The sequence below is a fragment of the Cornus florida genome, unplaced genomic scaffold, assembly GCF_030987335.1.
Source record: "Cornus florida cultivar Cherokee Brave unplaced genomic scaffold, ASM3098733v1 CherokeeBrave_3.0.0_Hap2_Chr01, whole genome shotgun sequence".
Classification (NCBI taxonomy): Eukaryota; Viridiplantae; Streptophyta; class Magnoliopsida; order Cornales; family Cornaceae; genus Cornus; species Cornus florida.
This window is the reverse complement of record NW_026775571.1, coordinates 94,993,502-95,017,080: the sequence shown is the minus strand read 5'-3', so window position 1 is coordinate 95,017,080 and position 23,579 is coordinate 94,993,502. Positions and strand designations below refer to the sequence as shown.

Genomic DNA, 23,579 nt, shown 5'->3' with positions numbered 1-23,579 from the left:
AATTTTTTTTTTTTTTTTTTTTTTTATTTTGGATTGTATGAAATTGGTACCAATTGGTTATGATTAGCATGAATTTCTTTGAAAAAAATTATAGAAAATAACCATGTTTCGAATACCATCAAGCTTACTAAAATAAAAGAAAGGTACGTAAGTTCGTAAAACCTTTTTAATATATATATATATATATATATATATATATATATATATATATATATATTTATAAAAAAAATTTATGAAAAAATTAAGTAGCTATGAAAAGTAAATTTCCCTCAAAAAGTTTCTTTTCCGGATACTTGTCACAAACAACACATCAAACCCCATCACCAAACCTCATTAAGATCTTGTTTGTACTTCTAACATTTTGTAATCTTGTTCATGCTTAATTTTCTTAGAATGTCGGGTTGTTCATCTTATTAATTATAACGTGTAGTTGAATCCCACCACCTAGCATTAGGGTACAATGAACACACTTGAACCCCATCACCAGCATTAGGGTACAATAAGCATACACTTCTTATTCGAGAACCACAAACTTGTACTTCTAGTTTCTTGAATTGGAATATGTATCATTTTCATAACTGGCACACAACCTTGAGGAATTAATGGTAGATTTTTTTTTAATTTGAATCCACGTATATGACCACATTGGTGATTTTATAATAGGCAAAAGTGCAAACAATCCCCTTGAACTATTACAAATTCGCATTTTAACCTTTGGATTACAAAAATAAACAAATTAGTACCACAACTATCCAAATCGTGCAAATTAATCCCTAAAACACAATCCTGGCCACTTTCCGGCCCACAAGGTGGGCACGTGACTGTCTTTTTCTTTTAATTCCAAAATTGCCCTGGAATATTACCGTTGTAGCCCTTTGCCTATATGTAAGTATATATACGTGTGTGTGTGTGTGTGGCTACTGTTACTGCTCAGGCAACCTCGCCACTTCAGTGCCGCCATTAAAGCATTGGAAATTGGGGGTTCCATGAAGGTGGTGGTTTGGGCAAAGAATTGGGATGGAATCGAATACAAGCTTGTCGGAGGAAGCCAGACGGCAACTCCTCCACGTGAAGCGGCGTAGTCTAGCCATGATTACGATGGTCGGCTTCAGCGATCGAGTGATTCAGCACACTCGCTCCCTCCAACAAATTTAATGAAGGCACATGAATCTGGATTTAAATTGACCAAAGAAAAAAAAATACAGAAATAAACAGAAAACAAAATCCACAAGTGATAAAAGAAAGTTGGGAACTTTACCTTAAATACAACACTATTTCTTACATCAACTGAAGATTTAATGGCGCTGCCATGCATCTACCAAGAACTTTAACCTTGGAAGAATTTACTAGTGCGATGAGGCATTTTGCCAACTCCATAGGAAGATGACCAATCTAAATTATGAAATGCATAGATGGTGTGAATTAACAAATTAGTACCTATCTCGCATTTTTAATACTATCCCACACACACACAAAATGAACATTTTAGAAAACATTAGTATACTACAACAAAGGGCAAAATAAAAGAAAATTGAAAATGGAGATTACCTCACCGGATCGTTTAGTTGAGAAGCGAACAATCCCCGATGTTGTAGCAGCAGCTTTTACACTCACCCACTGTGAACTGTGTCTACTTCGACCCATGATTAGATTGAGCTTCTTCTGATTCGTTTGGCCTGTCCGGTTCAATCTGGATCTTTGCACATTCATTATTGGAGAAACTTTAGTCTCAGTTGATTGAAGACTATCTGAACCCACTATTTCTCCGTTTTCAGGCACCTTCTCAATAATCATATCAGGTTCCTCCTTCAAATTCACATCCGGCTTCGACTCTATAATCGATTGAGCTTCTTCTGATTCTTTTGGCCTCTTCTGCTCAATCTGGGTCTTGAGATATTCATCATCGGACATAACTTTGGTCCACTCACGATCTCGTCCACTTCAACTCTCTTGATCACCTGATCTAAATTATCTCCCTATATCTATATATATGTCGATATATATAAATTTGTCTCGCTGTACCAGTCGGCCAAACCAGGAATCCTTGCCTGAAATTGCACATCGCCGATTTAGTCCTTGCCGCTAATTCAGTCTCGCCATCACCATCATCGTTCTTCACCGAATTCTCAGCAATCAACAAGCTCTGTTTCGCAGCCTCTGATACGATGGAGACCATCCTCTGAAGCCGACCAAATTTGCCGACAAATAGAGAGGGTTACAACACTTAGGCAACGTTTGGGGGCATGAAGGGTATTTCACGCTTTTTATTTATTTTAGTATTTTTTTTTTCTTAATTACAATGGGTAGTTTTGTAAATATACTATGAAGTCGGCCGGAAAGTGGCTGAAATTGTTTTTCAGGAGGTTAATTTGCACGATTTGGATACTTGTGGTACTGACTTGTTCATTTTTGTAGTCCAAAAAGATAAAATGTCGATTTGTGATAAGTCAGGGTTATTTGCACTTTTGCCTTTATAATAAGAATTCATATTTAAAGTGGAGTCAGAATCAGATTGTTAAGATTTTTTATTTTTATGTATTTATCATGTTCGTGATTTGATACTAATAATTTTTTTTTTTTTTTTTTCATTTAAAAAAAATATTTTGAGGGGATATTTCCCCCATATAGAACACCTCGATGGAACCCCACCACCTGAGTACTAGAGGACAATGAGCATGCGCTGCTTGTTTGAGAACCACAAATTTTGTACTTAATAGTTTCTTGAAATCATGAAAGGCATAAACCCCCCCCCCCCCCCCCCCCCCCCCTTTTTTTTTTTTTTTTTTAATTCAACCAATTTCTAAAAATATTTCATATGTGATAGAATAGTCTTCTCTCTTCTTTTACTTTATGTTAATTGAAACCTAGGTGATATATTAAATTACCAAACAAAAACATTTATATTATTTTCATAATAACCCCTAACAAGTTAAATTTATTAACAATATAATAAGATGTACGTATAAAGTTTTGAGTCCTTTCCAAATTAGAGTACAAAAGAAAATTATTGAATTTACAAATTTTGAGTAATTTTATTTCAAGTTAAATGGATATAATTTCAGTGTGTAATACATATATATATATGCTAGGAAAAGGCACGTGCTATGCATGTGATAAATATTTTGTAACTTATAAAATTTTTATCTTCATATTGATTAATAAAAATTTATTTTACAATAATAAATAAATACTGAAATATTTTAAAATTGGTGATAGAGTTTAAGTTTCGTAAATTAATAAATTCTTTTATGATTTATATTAATACTGAAATATGTATATTTTATTTTTTATTAAATAATAATTTTTTATTTTAATAGTGAAATATTTGAGTTTTGCAAAGTAACAAATTTTTTTAGGTAATTTGAATTTTATTAGGCAATTTGTAATTTGAATTTTATTAGATAATTTGAAATTTAGTATAATTTTTAATTTACAATAGAAATTCAATTATATTAATTTTTAGTTAAATTTTAAAATAGAAATTCAATTATACTAATTATACATTAGATTGAAATTGATATAAAAATTTATTATATGGAGTTTGTGGTTTTTGGAAGACCCTAGGTTATATTTTATCTTCTTTAAATATGTAATTTGAGGTAGAATTTTATAAAAATTATTTTATTTTATTAAGATATATCTTTATAAAATTAGATTTTCTTTTATTAAAAAACTCATAAAAAATAGATAAATACAAGGGTTATATACTTATATGTGATAGAGTTCTCTTTTTGTATTAATTAATAAATATTTTTTATATTAAAAAATAAATACTGAAATGTTCAAATTCTTTAACATTTATATTTTATTTATATGTATTATTATATTATTATATATTTTCTTTAAATATATCCTTGTCTAATGTTATAGAAATTGTTTTATTTTTTTTTAAATATATCCTTATTTAATTAGATTTTATTTTATTAGAAAACTCATAATAAATAGATAAATACAGATTATATGTGATAGAGTTTTAAAGAAAATAAAATACTTAATTTGTGGTAAAGTTTTGATAATTTATGTTAGAGTTTTATAAAAACTATTTAAATATATATCTTTATTTAATGTGATAGAGTTTCATTGCAAATAAAATAGGTAATTTGTGGTAGAATTTTATATAAATTATTTATTTTCTTTAAATATACATGTCCTTGTCTAATTAGATTTTTTTATATTAAAAAACTCATAATAAAAGATAATTTGTGGTAGAGTTTTAGAAAAATTATTTTATTTTTTATACCAATTATTAAATATTTTTTATATTAATAATTCTTGTCTAGTTATATTATATTTTATTAAAAAATTCGTAATAAATACATAAATATGTAATTTTTATTATAATTTTATATAAACTCTTTTAAAAAAATATTTTAATTTCTTTAAATATATCATTGTCTAATTAGATTTCCTTCATCAAAAAACTCACAATAAATAGATAAAAACAAGTTATATGTGATAGGGTTTTAAAGAAAATAAAATAGATAATTTGTGGTACAGTTTTATAGAAATTATTATATTTTCTGCAAATCTATTTATAATAAATAAATAAATAGGTAATTTGTGTTACAGTTTAATAGAAATTCTTTAAAAAACACTTTTTATATCAATTAATAAATATTTTTTTATATTAATAATTCTTGTCTAATTAGATTTCATTTTATTAAAAAAACTCATAATAAATAGATAAATAGATAATTTGTGTTAAAGTTTTATTGAAACTCTTTTCAAACCTCTTTTTATATTAATTAATAAATATTCTTTTATCTTAATAATGCTTGTCTAATTAGATTTTCTTTTATTAAAAAAACTCATAATAAATAGATAAATAGGTAATTTGTGATATAGTTTTATAAAACTTTTTAAAAAACTCTTTTTAGACCAACTAATAAATAATTATTTATATTAATAATACTTGTCTAATTAGATCTTCTTTTATTAAAAAAACACTTAATAAATATATAAATAGAAAATTTGTTTTAAAATTTTTTAGAAACTCTTTAAATATTATATCTTTGCCTACTATGATAGAGTTTTATTAAAAATATAATTTGTGATTTGTGACAGAGTTTTTTAAAAATTATTTTATTTTCTTTAAATATAACATTCTTTAATTAAGTTTAATTTTATTAAGAAACTCATAATAAAAGTTAATTTGTGATAGAGTTTTAGAAAATTTATTTTATTTTATATATCAATTAATAAATATTTTTTATATTAATAATTCTAGTCTAATTAGATTTTCTTTTATTAAAAAATTCATAATAATAAATAGGTTAATTTGAATTTTATTAGGTAGATTTTAGAGTTTTATAGAAGTTTTTTTTCTATAAAAACTCTTCTCATATCAATTAATGAATTTTTATATAAATAAATAAATACTGAAATACTGAAACTCTTTCCACATTTAATAAATATTTTTTAAATAAATAAATAAATACTGAAACTTTAGATTTACTTTTATTAAAAAATACATAATAATAAATAGATAAATAGGTTAATTTGAATTTTATTAGGTAGATTTTAGAGTTTTATTAAGTTTTTTTTTCTTTTATTTATTTATTTTTATAAAAATTCTTTTCATATCAATTAATAAATATTTTTTATATAAATAAATAAATACTGAAATACTGAAACTCTTTACACATTTAATATTTTATTTTCTTTAAATATATCCTTGTCTAATTAAATTTAATTTTATTAGGAAACTCATAATAAAAGTTAATTTGTGGTAGAGTTTTAAAAAATTATTTTATTTTATATATCAATTAATAAGTATTTTTTATATTAATAATTCTTGTCCAATTCAATTTTCTTTTATTAAAAAATTCATAATAATAAATAGATAAATAGGTTAATTTAAATTTTATTATATAGATTTTGGAGATTTTTTTTTTTTTTAAATACTTTTCATATCAATTAATAAATATATTTTTTTATAAATAGATACTTAAATACTGAAACTCTTTGCACAGTTAATAGTAGAGAACAAAAGGGAGGGGCCTTTTGATCCGAGGTTGGGCTCCACAAGTATTGATCTTGTCACATCCTGCCATTGGCGCATTCTTGACACACTGTGGTTGGAATTCGACGCTGGAAGGAGTATGCAGCGGCGTGCCAATGATAACATGGCCCTTCTTTGGAGAGCAGTTCTTGAATGAGAAGTTTGTTGTAGAGGTATTGGAGATTGGTGTTAGTGTTGGGGCTAAGGCTGTTGTGCACGTGGGTGAAGAACACAAGTGTGGAGTGTTGGTGAAGAGGGAGGAAATTAGGAAGGGTGTGGAGAGAGTAATTGGTGAAGGAAAAGAAGGAGAAGAGAGAAGGAAAAAAGCAAAAGAGCTTGGGGAGATGGCAAACAGGGCAATAGAAGAAGGGGGATCATCTCAGCTCAACATCACAATGCTAATCCAGGACATAATTCAACAAGCAAAAAATTGGTCATCTTGTTAGTTTTGTGGCTCTGTTTTGCTTCAAATACTTAGCTTGAGTAGTTTGAACTTTTTTTTTTTTTTCTTTTTCTTTTTATTTTTTTCAAACCCAAAAATGCTCAAATGAAAATAGAGGGAAATAATCAGTAAGCATATCTAGGATGAGATCCAGTAAACACTTATTGTCATCCACTTGTATTCCTTAGTCTAATGAACCTTTTTGATTCATATAATACTGGTCCTAAAAGAACACAAGAAGAGAGTAATGTTACTTCCACTTGTGAAAGTTGATGTTGTGGATTGCGGATTGTAGTTGTGATCACTTGTTATTGGTGCACTGGTAACTGCAGTTTCTCTAATTTGAGACCTGATATATGGTGATGTTGGGATTTATATGCCCGGCATAGTAAATTTTTATTTGGATTAAAGTGACATATGTTCCTAACATATCTGAAATATTTATATTTTATACAATTGATGAATTCAATGTATTATATTTCGATTCATTATGGAATTAATAGTGTTTACTTAATTACAAGAGATATTTATATATGTATGTGATGTCGATCGATACATGAATATAAATAGTAATCATAAATTGTTCATAGTTGGTAATTATGGATGAACATTTAATTAACTAAGACTTGAACCGAGTCCATGACAGGTTGAGATATATTGCGAGAGCCGTCATATGCAATTGCTCTCCGTAACAGTCATGATTTTTGACTCTCAAGCATGAGAGAAGTATAGACTCTTTTATTAATTAATAATTACTTTGATTTGTTCTGCGGATACTTCGGGATCCATAGTTAATAGTTAGAAAGTTATATTATCAATATTTGCATCACTGTTACTTCTATTTCTTTTGTATTAATTGTAACGACCCTAACTGATGCCAAGAGTTTTACAAAAAATTCAGCATAACCTCCCCGAAAAATAGGCCTACCATACCCTGTTTAAATTCATTTTTGACCTATCATGGCTCAATTTCCGAATTCACGGCAACAGTATATAATCATACACAATCAAATAACACCGATTATTACTTTAACTAAAATTATCCTTCCCATTCATCAACAAGGTTACATGACAAAGTTTTGCAAAATATACATATATACCTTTATACTTTTAGTGCTTTGCAAAAATAATGGGAAATATACAAAAGACACAAAAGTGAGCTTCTAGTATCGCTCAAGCTTGAGGTGGGTTGTCATTCACCGGTTCTTTTCCAAGACCTGAAAAAAATGTATAAATAGTAGGGTGAGCTATATGCTCAATAGGTGACACTTAAGACACAAATCTTGTGTCCTTGTGAATTCAAGCAAAGCATAGGCCAATGGGAGATAGGGATCATACAACGTAGGGGATCAAATACAACATACAAGTCAATTCCAAGTATAAACAATGCAATGCAATGAAATGAAATGCAATGCATGTCAATGACACTCCCCATTTTTATTCTCAAAACCATCACTTTCAAACGTTAATACAACCCGCCCTTAGGTAACCCCGCCGCGACACGAGAGGAGGATTGGCTAGTGTCCCTGACCCTTGGTAACCCCGCGGCGTCATTATGGGGCCCAGCTAGCTCAACCACACTAGGGCGACTCCCTAGTCCCCTCTAGGCTATATTAACCTCCGGCCCGTTGGTAACCCCGCAGCGACCGGGTTTCGCATAAAACCATTTTATCAAAAACACTTCCCTGAAATTCCCCATATTTATTTCAAGAACAATTTCTCCCATTTCATGCAAACCCAATGGTATGTGCATGCATATATGTTCCATACATTCAATGTCATGGCATTTAAAATTTTCCATCATAAAATTAAACATTCAACATGTTCAACATCTCCCAAGTAATTATTAACACATTAAGATACAACAAAATACATTTAAGCATGTGCATGTATATATATATATGAGCTCAACATCATGAATTGGGAAATTTGGCGCAATTTAAATAAGCATACTCTCATACATCAATTTCAGCATGCTAGCACATAGTAAACATAGTAAATCAACAACTAAATATAATTTGTACATGAACCAACCATATTCAAGATCGTGAAAACCCTCTAGACATCATTAATACCATCATAGATATAATTAACTCTAAATTAAGCATATTTAATACAACATGGAGATAAAATTCACAATAGAACAAGACTATAGTGGATTAAGATGCCCCTACCTCAAAATAGGCAAAACCCTAGAAATGGGTTTAAATTTTTGAGTTCCAAGGAAGGTAGCTAAACTGGAATTGCTGGTACTAGAACGTAGAGCTCGTCACACTCGTCGTTTTGCCTCAAACGGCACCTAAATCCGGCAAGTAATGAAGATGGAATCAAGGATTGAAGTTGAAAAAGAAAAAAGAAAAGAAAAAAAGCAGAAGCAGCGAGAGAGAGAGATATGAGCTGCCGAGAGAGAAAACAAATTGGAATTAAATGGGTCTGCAATGACCCTTATAACTCAAGTGGGCCCCACAGTTGAAAAGTCAAAAACTTTACATTCTCCCCAACTTTAAAAAAGATTTCGTCCCCGAAATCAAGACATACCTGGAGAAGAAAACAATTCTGGGTACTTGGACCGAACCTCCTGTTCGAGCTCCCAAGTAGCCTCCTCGACTCCGTGGTGTCTCCAAAGGACTTTCACCATTGGTATTGTCTTGTTCCTCAACACCTTCTGTTGTGTGTCAAGAATCTGAACTGGTCCTTCCTCGTAGGAAACATCCTCATCAATGTCTACATCAACCCAACTCAAAATGTGAGATGGATCTGGCTTGTACTTCCGTAACATCGATACATGGAAAACATTGTGGACCCTATCCAACTGTGGTGGCAAAGCAAGCCTGTAGGCAACCTCTCCTACTCGGTCCAAAATCTCAAACGGTCCAATAAATCGTGGCGACAACTTGCAACTTTTCCTGAATCTCATCAATCCCTTCCGTGGAGAAACCCGTAGAAAAACATGGTCTCCCACCTCAAAGGATAACGGTCGTCTCCGCTTATCCGCATAGCTCTTCTGTCGACTCTGAGCTGTAAGTAACCTCTGTCTTATCAACTTAATCTTCTCAGTAGTCTCGAGTACAATGTCGGGTCCTAAGGCGGCTGTCTTACCTACCTCAGTCTAACAAACAGGAGACCTATAAGGTCTACCATACAAGGCCTCAAATGGAGCCATCTGGATGCTCGCCTGATAACTGTTGTTGTATGCAAACTCAATAAGTGGAAGGTGATCATCCCAACTACCTCCCAAATCAAGTACACATGCCCGAAGCATATCCTCCAAAATCTGGATAGTACGCTCTGACTGACCGTCTGTCTGTGGATGGAATGCCGTACTAAGATGCAACGCTGAACCAAACGCTGCTTGAAGTCCTTTCCAGAACTTCGAAGTGAACTTGGCATCCCTATCTGACACAATGGTTACAGGAACTCTATGCAACCTTACAATCTCCTTCACATAAAGAACACCAAGCTTCTCTGCATCATCTGTTGCCTTAATAGGCAAAAAGTGAGCCGTTTTGGTCAATCTATCAATGATAACCCATACGGCCTCATTGCCCCTCCTTGACCTTGGAAAACCTGTCACAAAATCCATAGCAATATGCTCCCATTTCCATTGCGCTACAGGTAATGGTTGCAACAAACCTGCTGGCCTCTGATGCTCGGCCTTCACCTGCTGACAGGTAAGGCATCTAGCCACAAACTGTGCAACATCTTTCTTCATCCCGTTCCACCAATACTGACGTCTTAAATTGTGATACATCTTGGTACCACCTGGATGAACTGCAAAACGGGAAGTATGAAACTCCCGTAAGACGTCCTCACGACAAACCGTAGGAACCACTAACAAACCCCTGAACCGTAGACCCCCATCTGCATGCAAGGCCCAATCTTTCATTGTCTTACCACTGGAGATCAAAGCGTGAATGGCATTTAAGTCTGGGTCCTGTCTCTGTGACTCAATCACTCGTACAACAAGAGTAGGCTGAGCCACAAGACTAAATAAGAATGCCGACTTACTGCAACCATCATCATCACAACACTGTAATCCTATCTCTGCCAGATCTTCAAGCATCTTCCACTTCCGAATAGCTAAACTGGCCAAAGTTCCACGAGATTTTCGGCTTAAGGCATCAGCTACAACATTTGCCTTGCCCGGATGATACTGCAAATCAAAGTTGTAATCTTCCAAGTACTCAACCCATCATCTCTGTCTGTTGTTCAAGTCCTTTTGGGAGAAAAGGTACTTGAGACTTTTGTGATCTGAAAATACCTCGAATCTCTCACCATACAAGTAGTGTCTCCAACATTTCAAGGCAAACACAACTGCCGCTAACTCCAGATCATGAGTAGGGTAGTTAAGCTCGTGAGTCTTCAACTGTCGAGACTCATAAGCCACTACTCTACCATCCTGCATCAACACACATCCCAACCCGTCACGTGAAGCATCACAATAGATCACATAACCCAAGCCACGCTCAGGTATCACCAACACTGGAGCTGTAGTCAATCTCGTCTTCAACTCCTGAAAAGATGAATCAAAGGCCTCATTCCAGACAAACTTGACCCCTTTTCGGGTCAAACGGGTCATAGGAGCTGCCAAACGGGAGAAATCCTTCACAAATCTCCGATAGTAACCCGCTAAACCAAGAAAACTGCGGATCTCAAACACATTCTTGGGTCGCTCCCAAGTCAAAACTGCTTCAACCTTTGATGGATCAACTGATACTCCACCTTCTGAAACAACATGCCCCAAAAACTTCACCTCCTGTAGCCAAAACTCACATTTCTCGTATTTGGCATACAATCGGTGTTCCCGCAAAATCTGTAAAACAATACTCAAATGGACCTCGTGATCTTCCCGAGTCCGTGAGTACACAAGAATGTCATCCACGAAAACTACCACAAACTGGTCCAAGTAATCGTGAAAGACGCGGTTCATCAAGTCCATGAATGTCGCTGGCGTATTAGTCAAGCCAAAAGGCATAACAAGGAACTCATAGTGTCCATACCGTGTACAGAATGCTATCTTCAGGATATCCTCATCCCTAACCCGCAACTGATAATAGCCAGACCTCAAGTCAATCTTCGAGAAACAACTTGCTCCCCTCAACTGATCAAATAAATCATTTATCCTTGACAAAGGATACTTATTCTTGATGGTGGCGTGATTCAACTTCCGATAATCAATGCACAACCTCAACGAACCATCTTTCTTCTTAGCAAACAAGACCGGTGCGCCCCACGGTGACACACTCGGTCGGATGAAACATTTCATCCTCAAATCATCAAGCTGCTTCTTCAATTCTTCCAATTCAACTGGTGCCATACGATACGGTGCCATAGAAATTGCGCGGTACCTGACATTAACTCAATAGAGAACTCCACTTCTTGGTGTGGAGGCAACTCTGTCAAATCTTCTGGAAAAACATCCAAGAAGTCACAAACAATCGCCGGATAAACTTCTCCCACGACATCATCTTCTTCGGCTAGAAGACTAGCTAAGAAATAATCACCATGACTTCGTCCACGAACTCCATAAAACGATGAAATGTGGGAATCACTCCGATCTCCCACGAAAAAGAAATAGTCTCCCTCGGGAGTGCAAACTGTAACTCTTCCTCTGTAACAGTCGATCGTAGCATGAAATGAAGCCAACCAATCCATTCCGAGAATGACATCAAAGCTAGTCATCTCTAGGAGGATAAGGTCAAACACAAAGGTCCGCCCGACTATCACAATGGAGCAATCCCGCACAACTCGGCTCAATGACACTGAAACCCCAACTGGCTTATCAACACATAACGCCCGATCCATGAAACTAACCTCTAACCTCGATGCAAGTACAAATGATGATGAAATGAAAGAATGAGATGCACTAGAGTCAAATAAAACACGGGCCCAACAACCAAACACTAGAAATATACCTCGAAGGACTGACGGTCCAGAAGATGCATCAGTCTATGCCAGTGCAAAAACATGTCCCTGTGGTACCTGTGCCTGAGGACTGCCAACCTGAACACCTGACTGCTGCACTGACATAGTAGGAGTATCCCTCATAACTGATCGTGAACCCTGTGAATACATAGTAGGCTGTGGTGGTGGTGGTCTGAAACCTGACTGAACTGTAGCCGATTGTGACGGCCTCTGCTGTGACCCTCTGCCACTAATGGTGCCTGCTCTCTGACTCGGACAATCACGAATCAAGTGACCCTGCTGGCCACACCTATAACAAGCCTTCGGAGCTGACGAAACTGAAAACGATCTCATCGGACAACTGGACTTGTAATGTCCGGGCTGCTGACACTGATAACAAACAACTGCACTCCTGTCAGATCCAGCTGGCATAGGATTGGTAGGAGCAGGTCTTGTAGACTGTTGCCCCTGAAATTGAGATGGCCTACCCCTGTTCCTTTTCCAAGAAGATCTCTCTGAGGATGGCCCTGCACCCCTCTTTTGCTTCAATTGCTCTCTTCTTGCATCCTTCTCTCTATTGTCAGCCTCCAGCATCAAAGCCCTTTCCACTGCTTCAGAGTAAACCTTAATAAACTGTGCCGTGATCAACTGCCTCATTCGATCATTAAGACCCGAGACAAACTTCCGAGTCTTGTTAGCTTCATCTCTCACCACTTCTGGAGCAAAACGGGAGAGTGAGGTGAACTTGTTCTCATACTCCGCCACTAACATGCTCCCTTGAATAAGATTATGAAACTGGTCTTGTAACTCCCATCTTTTGGAAAGCGGAAAGTACTTTTCATAGAACAGTTCCTTGAACCTGTCCCAACTCATCTCTTCAATCTTGTACTGGTTAGTGATCGACTTCCACCAAACCTTGGCATCTATAACAAAGTTGTAAGTTGCTAGGATGATCTTGAAGTGATCCTCTGTCACATCCATTGAAGTCAACTGAGTTTCGACTTGATCCATGTAGTTGTCGGCTACCATTGGATCCGCACCGCCCTCAAACATAACCGGCATCAGCTGAGAAAACCCCTTGATGATCTGGAGACGCTTCTGAGCTGGAGTCTCCTCAACTCGAACTGTAGGTTGTGGTACCAACTGCGGCTGAGCAACAATAGTTGCTCTCACGACATTTTGCAACAAACGATTAAACTCCAGTGCCACAGAACCTTCACCCACTTCTACGGGTACGGGTGTTTCAACATTCTCTCTTCTTGGGGGAACAGCTCTTGGGGGAATCAAGTCCCTAAGAAGCATATTCTCATCAACTGGCTCTGCCGGATTGGAGCTAGAGCTCTCACCAACATCACCCCTTGTTGGTCTAGGGCCAACTTCTCTAGGTTCCTCACGCCGTGACATCGTGCTATAAAACGAGAAAATGATTCAGAAACATGACACTAAGGTCCACTGTGGACGACTCAACAAGAATTAATACCGTACAACACTTAGCATGCAAGACTATGCAAGAAACATTTTAACATAAACAAGTAAGCAAGTAAACACATAGGCAGTTAAGCATGCTTATTTAAATAAGATACCACGTAGCAAGTAGTCAAGTAAGCAACACAAACAACATTCCATGCGACTCTATGTAGGCCTCTACCCGTCGTCCTAAAGGTTTTTGAACCTTGGCTCTGATACCAAATTTGTAACGGCCCTAGCTGATGCCAAGAGTTTTACAAAAAATTCGGCATAACCTCCCCTAAAAATAGGCCTACCATACCCTGTTTAAATTCATTTTTGACCTATCATGGCTCAATTTCCGAATTCACGGTAACAGTATATGATCATACACAATCAAATAACACCGATAATTACTTTAACTAAAATTATCCTTCCCATTCATCAACAAGGTTACATGACAAAGTTTTGCAAAATATACATATATACCTTTATACTTTTAGTGCTTTGCAAAAATAATGGGAAATATACAAAAGACACAAAAGTGAGCTTCTAGTATCGCTCAAGCTTGAGGTGGGTTGTCGTTCACCGGTTCTTTTCCAAGACCTGAAAAAAATGTATAAATAGTAGGGTGAGCTATATGCTCAGTAGGTGACACTTAAGACACAAATCTTGTGTCCTTGTGAATTCAAGCAAAGCATAGGCCAATGGGAGATAGGGATCATACAACGTAGGGGATCAAATACAACATACAAGTCAATTCCAAGTATAAACAATGCAATGCAATGAAATGAAATGCAATGCATGTCAATGACACTCCCCATTTTTATTCTCAAAACCATCACTTTCAAACGTTAATACAGCCCGCCCTTTGGTAACCCCGCCGCGACACGAGAGGGGGATTGGCTAGTGTCCCTGACCCTTGGTAACCCCGCGGCGTCATTATGGGGCCCAGCTAGCTCAACCACACTAGGGCGACTCCCTAGTCCCCTCTAGGCTATATTAACCTCCGGCCCGTTGGTAACCCCGCAGCGACCGGGTTTCGCATAAAACCATTTTATCAAAAACACTTCCCTGAAATTCCCCATATTTATTTCAAGAACAATTTCTCCCATTTCATGTAAACCCAATGGTATGTGCATGCATATATGTTCCATACATTCAATGTCATGGCATTTAAAATTTTCCATCATAAAATTAAACATTCAACATGTTCAACATCTCCCAAGTAATTATTAACACATTAAGATACAACAAAATACATTTAAGCATGTGCATGTATATATATATATGAGCTCAATATCATGAATTGGGAAATTTGGCGCAATTTAAATAAGCATACTCTCATACATCAATTTCAGCATGCTAGCACATAGTAAACATAGTAAATCAACAACTAAATATAATTTGTACATGAACTAACCATATTCAAGATCGTGAAAACCCTCTAGACATCATTAATACCATCATAGATATAATTAACTCTAAATTAAGCATATTTAATACAACATAGAGATAAAATTCACAATAGAACAAGACTAGAGTGGATTAAGATGCCCCTACCTCAAAATAAGCAAAACCCTAGAAATGGGTTTAAATTTTTGAGCTCCAAGGAAGGTAGCAAAACTGGAATTGCTGGTACTAGAACGTAGAGCTCGTCACACTCGTCGTTTTGCCTCAAATGGCACTTAAATCCGGCAAGTAATGAAGATGGAATCAAGGATTGAAGTTGAAAAAGAAAAAAGAAAAGAAAAAAAGCAGAAGCAGCGAGAGAGAGAGATATGAGCTGCCGAGAGAGAAAACAAATTGGAATTAAATCGGTCTGCAATGACCCTTATAACTCAAGTGGGCCCCACAGTTGAAAAGTCAAAAACTTTACATTAATTTTTGTTGATCACAAATTAAATTCGAAGGCCTTCATATGTTTTAGACAAAAATGTTTTCTATATATTTATTTAGTAAATTGTTATTTTTTTTGTCAAACAAACTTTTATTGTGATCAAGCCGGAAATAATCAAAGGTAACAAAATAATTATATTAATTATGTTGTCAGATTGATGGATTTATAATCCGATAAATAATTATGCATAGAGGGGTCAAAGTGCAACATTGACTTAGAAGTTATTTACTATTTAATTGGAGTGCAATTAATTTCTTTTAGTGAAATAGAAATTAATTTATGAATTAATCGAATTGGGTTCATGGTTTAATGGACCAAACCAATTATTTATAGTAGCTAAGAAAATAGCAAGCCCAAAGGATTCTCACCCCTAGCCCAAGTTGATATTGGAGTCCTATTAGAATTGAGTTATGTGAATTAGAGATTGAGAAGGATTTATTGTTTCCTTTTCTTATCTTTATATTGCCTATATATACATGGGTCCATGTAGATTTTAAAGTAGACTTTTGGAAAAAAACAAAAAAATATATTTTCTCTCTAGTTTTAGGGTTTGCCCTCTCTTCTAAATGAGGCTACCACAAGCCTTGCCTCCAAGGTCATTTATTGAGGTATATTGGTGATTCCTAAAGGGAAGATTACTATCAATAAGAAGGAAAAAGAATCTTTCTAAGGGATCTATAATAAGTGAGAACATTCACTTTAGATGAAAGATTTAAAGGTTTACTCAAACATTTGAAGTATTCAATCTGTTAATTGAATGATACATCATATTTTATTTTTATATAAAATTTGTCTCTATGTAATGAATCAAGATCTATATATAAAAATCCCTTAAAAAGTTTTTAAAACTTGCACGTTTCCCAACATATTTTTTATTTATTTTAAGTTATTTAGAGGCGACGGGACTATTTTTTGAATTTTCGGAAGTCAAGACAATTTTTGGGTTCGGGAACTTCTTCTGGTTTTCTCGTTTTAGGTGAGGGGTATTGTAGTCATTTCACATGCATATGTATATATTTGTGTATCTATTTTGGTGGGAGATATTTTAGGAACCTTATTGGTATTGAAATGAATGTAAATGGGTAAAAGAGTAACTAACCAAAAAGTTACAATCACACACATTTTAACAAGTGGCATGCCATGGACCACAAGTCATATGTTGACCAACACATCTTTTTCCTCTTCCTCCACTGCGGCCGAATCTCTCTCTCACGCTAAAGTTTTAATTTCTCTCTCTATATCCATATGTATCTATATTACATATTGCTTCTAAGCCATTTTTAGGAGGTTTAAACTATGATTTTGGTAATAATCATGAAAGGAAAATTGCAGACCATGAAGAGGACTTTCATTTAAGACCAATATTACAAGGGGTTAAGGATTTTGAAAATTTGGAGGCCTTAAGGCTTGTTTGGTTTGGCTAGTTTCTTTGAGGTTGGGGTTGCCTAACTTGTATAGTCCTAAGTCTTCGTAAGTGATTATTGTGTTTCCCTTATAAGCATGCTGAATTTTTACATAAATTGGTTGAATTGGATTATAGGTTTCGTCTATGATTTTTGCTTGTTAAGTTATTGTTTAAATTGAAATCAAAGTTATCAATGTGTTGCTTAGTTGTTAAAGAGGACTTCTTGTTAAATTGTTGCTAAAGTAAAGTCATTATTCAGATTGTAATTGTGTAGAATGATGGAAAATGTGTTAATGCTCACTTATCTTATTATTCTCTTTTGTGTTATGTGTCATGCTTACTTAACTTGAGGAAACACCATTTAGGTATCCTCTACTGAGCGGTAGTGCTCAACCATTTTATCTTAAACATTTTCAGGGTTTTAGGAGCGGCGAAGTGGATGGGATGCCTTCACATGCTTATACGTAGTTAGGAAGTTTATAATTTGAAGTCCATGTATCCATGTTCAATGTAATTGGATTTATCTTGATATATAATGACGTAATTCAATTTCATTATGATATATGAATGTTATCTTATCAACGTAAGCATGTTTATGGTTATTTGGGATAAGGATTTCATCATATCAAAAGTTTCAAATTCTAACCATGTGATGCCAAGTTGTTCAGGCCTTTAAACAATGAGAAAATCGTATTTTTGGGCCATTTCGATCGACCGGTAAGCCATTTCGGTCGACCGGTGTCATTTGGAATTGAAACCAATAGCTTCGAACACTCCAGAGCCACAATCGGTCGATTGGAGTGTCATTTCGATCGACCGATGGGTCATTTCGGTCGACCGGAATGGCATATAGTGTCTGCCAAAATGAAAACTGAGACAGCTTTTAATCTCCGACTTCAAATGATTATATCTCACTCATTTTAACTTTAAATTAGGTCAAATTTGAGTCTAACTTCAAGGATTTTAAGTCAGCTTCCTAATGAAATTAATTTCACACAAAAATTCCATTCACAGAGATAGTTATGACATTTTTAGTATGAACTACTCCAGAATTCTTTGAAAACGAAGAGGGTAATTGTGTGAATTCCTCATTCTCATGTCCAAGACTGTCATAGGTTGTTTGCACATTGAATAAATAAAAAAAATTAACGGGCCAGTGGTCTAGCGGTATCAGCCTTTTACTTCCTAAAGAGAGGTCAAAGATTCAAGTCTCATAAGAAACATGTATGTGTGAGTACTAATTAAAAAAATAAATAAATAAATAATTTTTTTTTTTCAATTTGAATCCACGTATATGACCGGCGATTTTATACTAAGAATTCTATTTAAAGTCAAGTCAAAATCAGATTGTTAAGATTTTTTTATTTTTATGTAACTGTCATGTCCGTGATTTGATACTACGGAGTAATAATTTTTTGTCATTTTCAAAAAATATTTTGAGGGTAGCTAAATTTTGAGGGGTTTATTTCCCCCCACATAGAACACCTCGATCGAACCCCACCACCTGAGTACTAGGGGACAATGATCATGCGCTGCTTGTTTGAGAACCACAATCTTCTTGTTTCTTGAATTGATCATGAAAGGCACACCAATGGGTGTAATTTTTTTGAATCTGACTCCATGTACATCATGACCACATTCATTAAACATAAAATATCTTGATGCTACCTATACTAAAAGTTGCCGACCAACCGTCAAACCTTTGTAGCAATGAGTTTGTCGATCAATACACTCCTGGGTTTCTTTTTTATTCTTTTCTGAAGAAGACGAAATAGAAGTTATGAACATTCATGAATGAACAATATATAATTTTAAACTTGAAAATATTATTATTATTATTATTATTATTATTTAGATAGAGTGAAAAAATAAAAATAAAAATTTACACTTTTCAAATTGTGCAAATAAAGACAATTTTAGACAGCATATGGGAGAGGTGGTGGTGATCAATTCTTCTCATCAAGGAGAAGAGGCTTTACTCATGAGTCAGTTGTTTAGTGGGCCTGGGGAGGACAGGCCCAGGATTCCGAAAAAGGCAAGAGGAAAATAAAGCTTAAAAAATAGAGCCTAAAGGATAATATAGTAATAGGTCCTATTGTACAAGCCCAGCCCAATATGACCTTTGCCTATATAAACATGACCAATGCATGTGTCAAGGCATAGTCTCTCACCGCTGCTAAAACATATCATGGATTGCACAAATGTAGCAGTGGCTGGTGATGACCAAGTGGTTCAGTGCCAGGCTGAAGACTTCAGGGCACATCAAAGCTCCGAAAGGCGATCCGCAAACTACAAGCCAAACATTTGGAATATGAACTCCTTCGGTCTCTCAATAGTCAATACACTCTGAGATTGCCAACTTAATTCTTGGATGTTATCATATATCTATATCTATATATATATATATATATATAACATTTATTTGTACATTTAATGGGGAAAAAAATTTATTTGCATAACTTTCATTATTATAAACGTTTCCAATAGTGTTGTACAAGTATGTCTCAACAATTCGATAAGATGCCACTGTTTAAGGGCCAGACTGGAGACAAGCATAACTTTTGACATTATTTTCGTGCAAGGTGAATGCTAGCTCTTGGAACTCTTTCCTCATGCCCGAGCATGTGGGTTGGTTTTAAGAACGTAGTTAATTAAATGAACTTCGATCATAAGATAATAACAATTTTCTTTGTTATGGAAGGATGAAAAATATGGTACACACATGGAGAAGCAGAAAGAGGAAGTCAAGATCATGTTTGTGGAAGCACTGGACCAAGTGGCTAAGTTGGAGCTAATAGACAGAATCGAAAAACTTGGTCTGTCTTACCTATTTGAGAAGGAAATCAAGGAAGCCCTAGACACCATAGCATCCATGAAGAACAATAGTTGTGGTGTAGAAGACAACCTCTATGCTACTGCACTGTGCTTTAGGCTCCTTAGGCAACATGGCTACAGCGTTTCTCAAGGTGAACAAAATGAATTCACTTCTTAATTTACACTTTACAGTAAAGATGTATCTCTTAGAATCTTCCTAAGTAAGTATATAACATTAAAGCACATGTTTTGAAACTCAGATATGATAAGAGGCTTCATGGACGACAAGGGTACATTCATGAAAGGAACACATGCGCAATTTGATGTTAAAGCACTGCTCGAGCTTTTTGACGCCACGAATCTAGGCTTCGAAGGTGAAAACATATTGGATGATGCTAATGCTTTATCTAGTGAAGTTATCACAAAATTGAGCCATGCAGTAGAGCTTCCATTGAACTGGAGAGTGCAGTGGTACAACTTGAGGAGGCAGATAATTGCGCTTGAGAAAGAGGATAACACAAACCCCATTTTACTTGAATTGGCAAAATTTAACTTCAACATGGTTCAAGCCATACACCAAAAAAATCTTGGCGTGACAGCTAGGTAATGACAAAAGAACCTCACATGCATGTAATTATCCGGTACAACTGCACACAACCACAAACACACATACACACACAAAACAAAAACAAAAACAAAAGTAAGAGATTAATATCTTGATATTAATATTTCATTCAGGTGGTGGAAGAATCTTGGTCTGGCAGAAAATCTGAAGTTTACTAGGGACCGAGTGGTTGAAAGTTATCTATGGGCAGTGGGAGTTGCTTTCGAAGCTGAGTTCGGAAATTTTAGAAAATGGTTAACCAAAGCCATTACTTTTATCATAGTAATGTAAGCAATTACATTTCAAATAGGATTCATGGCTCCAATACATAAATTTAATAGAGAAAGACATACCCGACATAAAAACTATATTTGAAGAGAACAATAGAGCGAAAACATTCTTCAACTTTTTACCTTTACTGCGATATTAAATGATGGATTTCAAACCTTCTATCACATATTTATAGAGGGCTGGGACCGTTCCATAATCGTTGTGAGAGTAAAAGATATATTGATTCCATCAACCAACACACTTTTTACAAATAGACATGTTGGTTCTATCAACAAACACACCTCTTGATTACACACACACACATATATATATATGTGACTGTTTATTCTAAAGGTGTAACCTTTCTTACATATATGGTCAATGATTAATATTATTTAATTATTGTTTGACTATTATTTGTTTATATTCTCCCACTTAGTCTAACAATAATTAATTCTGATCATTTCAAGATCAAAATAATCATTAAGTGTACTACAAAAGTTAATCCATATATTTATAAAAAAAACACCTCTATCATTCAGTTTGGAATACCTTCGAGTCTACTAATATGGGATCATGGACATCATTATATCATCAATGATATAAGACACCAATGGTCACTGATACTAACAAACTCAACTCCAACGTCACGTATATATTGCATGTGTATCTATTCAATACAATATTCATGCTATGCATCGATCCTACCGTGGCTCAATAAGGACACACTATGTCTCAAAACAGGATACTTAAGTCACAAATTTTCCACACATGTGCACTAATATGGAAAATCTAGTAAATGAGGATAATAACTGTGATTACAAAATAAAATTGTCTTTACCTAAGCCAAATACAACCTCCCACTAACTAAGTAAATTAATATTGTCAAAGAGAAATTTGTATGCTTACTATACAACAGTAGCGGCAAACCCTTAGTTATAGGATCATTAATTTTTTGTTGGGTATCAATGTGCTCAATCAGACATTAACTAGTTCTGTATCCTCTATTTCACAACAAGGTATTAACGGTTATAATTTAGACCAACTTGAACTCTTGTTGTTTCTTTAATACAAGACTGTAGCGGTATTGACCTAAAGTCCAAAACTGATATTTTATAAAGCATGAAATGTGGCCTTATAATATGCAAATAAACTCCACTTCTATCACTTATCATAATAGTAAAACAATACTTGAAGTGAATTTGTATACTGTTCTGACAACCAGCAAAGTCAGTTTTCACCACTCCTAAAAAGATATAGTTCTTAATTATTTGCAGATACCTTATAAATTTCTTTGTCGCGTACTATAAATCCAAACCAAGATCATTGTGATATTTGCTTAACTAGCAAATGCTATATTATAATTAACCATATGCAAAACCTGAGCATACATTAGGTTTCCAAAGGCGTAGAAAATGTCTTTTACCTAATACTACTATAGATATTTTCTTGGTAATTAGATTACCAAATTTCTCAACTTTTACAATGGGTACAATTCTATCTCTATAGTGTTATATGTTAAATACTTTCAGAACTTTATCAAAGTAGGTTCTTTAAATGTGGCAATTCAAAATTTCACGAGATTTATTTAGGTGAAACTTAATGCCAATAAGGAGGCTTCACCAACACCTTCATCTCAAATGTTTGAGAAGTTAAATTATTTAATCTCATGTACAATAATGTCATTGTCATCCACATTTAACACTAAAGATGAATTTTACTCGTACTGACTTTGAGAATAACTAAGGTCGCACATTTACAGTTTAATTGATGGGAAGGTCAACTAAACTTTCCAGAGTTAATTAAATAATGCCTCAAAATAATTCACTCTGAATGAGATCAACATAACGTATAATTATCTTTCCTTTGGACCAAAATTATCATATATTAGTCTCCCATTGGTAATATGACTTTCACCTTTGAAGCTAATTAATCATAGAAAACACAATAACAACTTATACTCCTTCGGGCGTAGTGAGTCATCATTGTGTCTTCTATACTAATTACCTCAATCCGCTTAGTTGGACAAACTCAATGACCCACCTTTGGGCTTGATCAAATCTTGTCTTTACTAAATGCCAACACAATCCTTTAACTTTAACAAAATAATAATTTTGTCACTAATTACAAATATCATTAAATTTTTCATGAGTGTGCCACTTTGGTGACAAAACACTCGATCAAACTTAACGACACTTGTGCTTAAGATTGCAAAATGATTCAATTTTCCCGAATGAATCAAAATACCATATACATATTACGCAACAACTTATAACATGAGACATATGCATAATTATGTATATAATTTCAATAACATGTATAATTTCATAAACTTATATGTTATGAAACTTTAAATTAATCATTAACTATGTCATGTATATCATCAAATATATAAAATATTCAACCAGTGATGATAACTTAAGAAAAATGACATATTTATGAAAATTAATATTTAAGCGACAAAATAAGATCCAAAATTTTCAAAATTTACACATGTTACAAATATTAAATTAACGACCCTTATTGATAGAGTAAATGAGGGTGCATGCAACACATGACTCTGGGTGGAGAGATATAACTATTGGTTTAAATTCAAAAGACATGCATGTTGGTTTAATCCCAAAAGACATGACTATTAATTGCGACTCAAAAGACATGATATACATGTATATATATAACGAATCAACATTAGTAACCCAAACTAAAACATGTAACGGTACATTGAAACATATAATCCTTCACAATCAGTATATTAACTGCATGTTGTTGTTGTCATGCACACTCCAATTGAGT

At 34.3% G+C, this 23,579-nt stretch overlaps 3 protein-coding genes and 2 long non-coding RNA genes across 5 annotated transcripts; 2 read left to right on the top strand and 3 right to left on the bottom strand.

Moving 5' to 3' along the window:
* The first annotated feature begins 5,964 nt into the window (after positions 1 to 5,964).
* LOC132307335 (anthocyanidin 3-O-glucosyltransferase 4-like) lies at positions 5,965 to 6,513 on the top strand. The gene has a single exon (XM_059805061.1). The coding sequence runs from the start codon at positions 6,118 to 6,120 to the stop codon at positions 6,445 to 6,447; it is 330 nt and encodes a 109-aa protein (XP_059661044.1). The 5' UTR covers positions 5,965 to 6,117; the 3' UTR covers positions 6,448 to 6,513.
* Positions 6,514 to 7,464: 951 nt separating this feature from the next.
* Positions 7,465 to 9,012, bottom strand: LOC132307891 (uncharacterized). The gene is made up of 2 exons (XR_009482350.1): positions 8,618 to 9,012; positions 7,465 to 7,660 (listed from the first exon to the last, which is right to left on the bottom strand). It is a non-coding gene; the product is annotated as an uncharacterized LOC132307891 (long non-coding RNA).
* Positions 9,013 to 12,346: 3,334 nt separating this feature from the next.
* On the bottom strand, positions 12,347 to 13,004 carry LOC132277997 (uncharacterized). The gene is made up of 2 exons (XM_059779834.1): positions 12,589 to 13,004; positions 12,347 to 12,461 (listed from the first exon to the last, which is right to left on the bottom strand). Exons 1-2 carry the CDS (start codon positions 13,002 to 13,004, stop codon positions 12,347 to 12,349), a joined length of 531 nt encoding a protein of 176 aa, XP_059635817.1.
* Positions 13,005 to 14,185: 1,181 nt separating this feature from the next.
* On the bottom strand, positions 14,186 to 15,684 carry LOC132307827 (uncharacterized). Its single transcript, XR_009482332.1, has 2 exons — positions 15,357 to 15,684; positions 14,186 to 14,399 (listed from the first exon to the last, which is right to left on the bottom strand). It is a non-coding gene; the product is annotated as an uncharacterized LOC132307827 (long non-coding RNA).
* Positions 15,685 to 19,246: 3,562 nt separating this feature from the next.
* Positions 19,247 to 21,186, top strand: LOC132307325 (alpha-farnesene synthase-like). Its single transcript, XM_059805050.1, has 4 exons — positions 19,247 to 19,680; positions 19,800 to 20,064; positions 20,173 to 20,515; positions 20,651 to 21,186. Exons 2-4 carry the CDS (start codon positions 19,821 to 19,823, stop codon positions 20,805 to 20,807), a joined length of 744 nt encoding a protein of 247 aa, XP_059661033.1. The 5' UTR covers positions 19,247 to 19,680; positions 19,800 to 19,820; the 3' UTR covers positions 20,808 to 21,186.
* Positions 21,187 to 23,579: the final 2,393 nt, after the last annotated feature.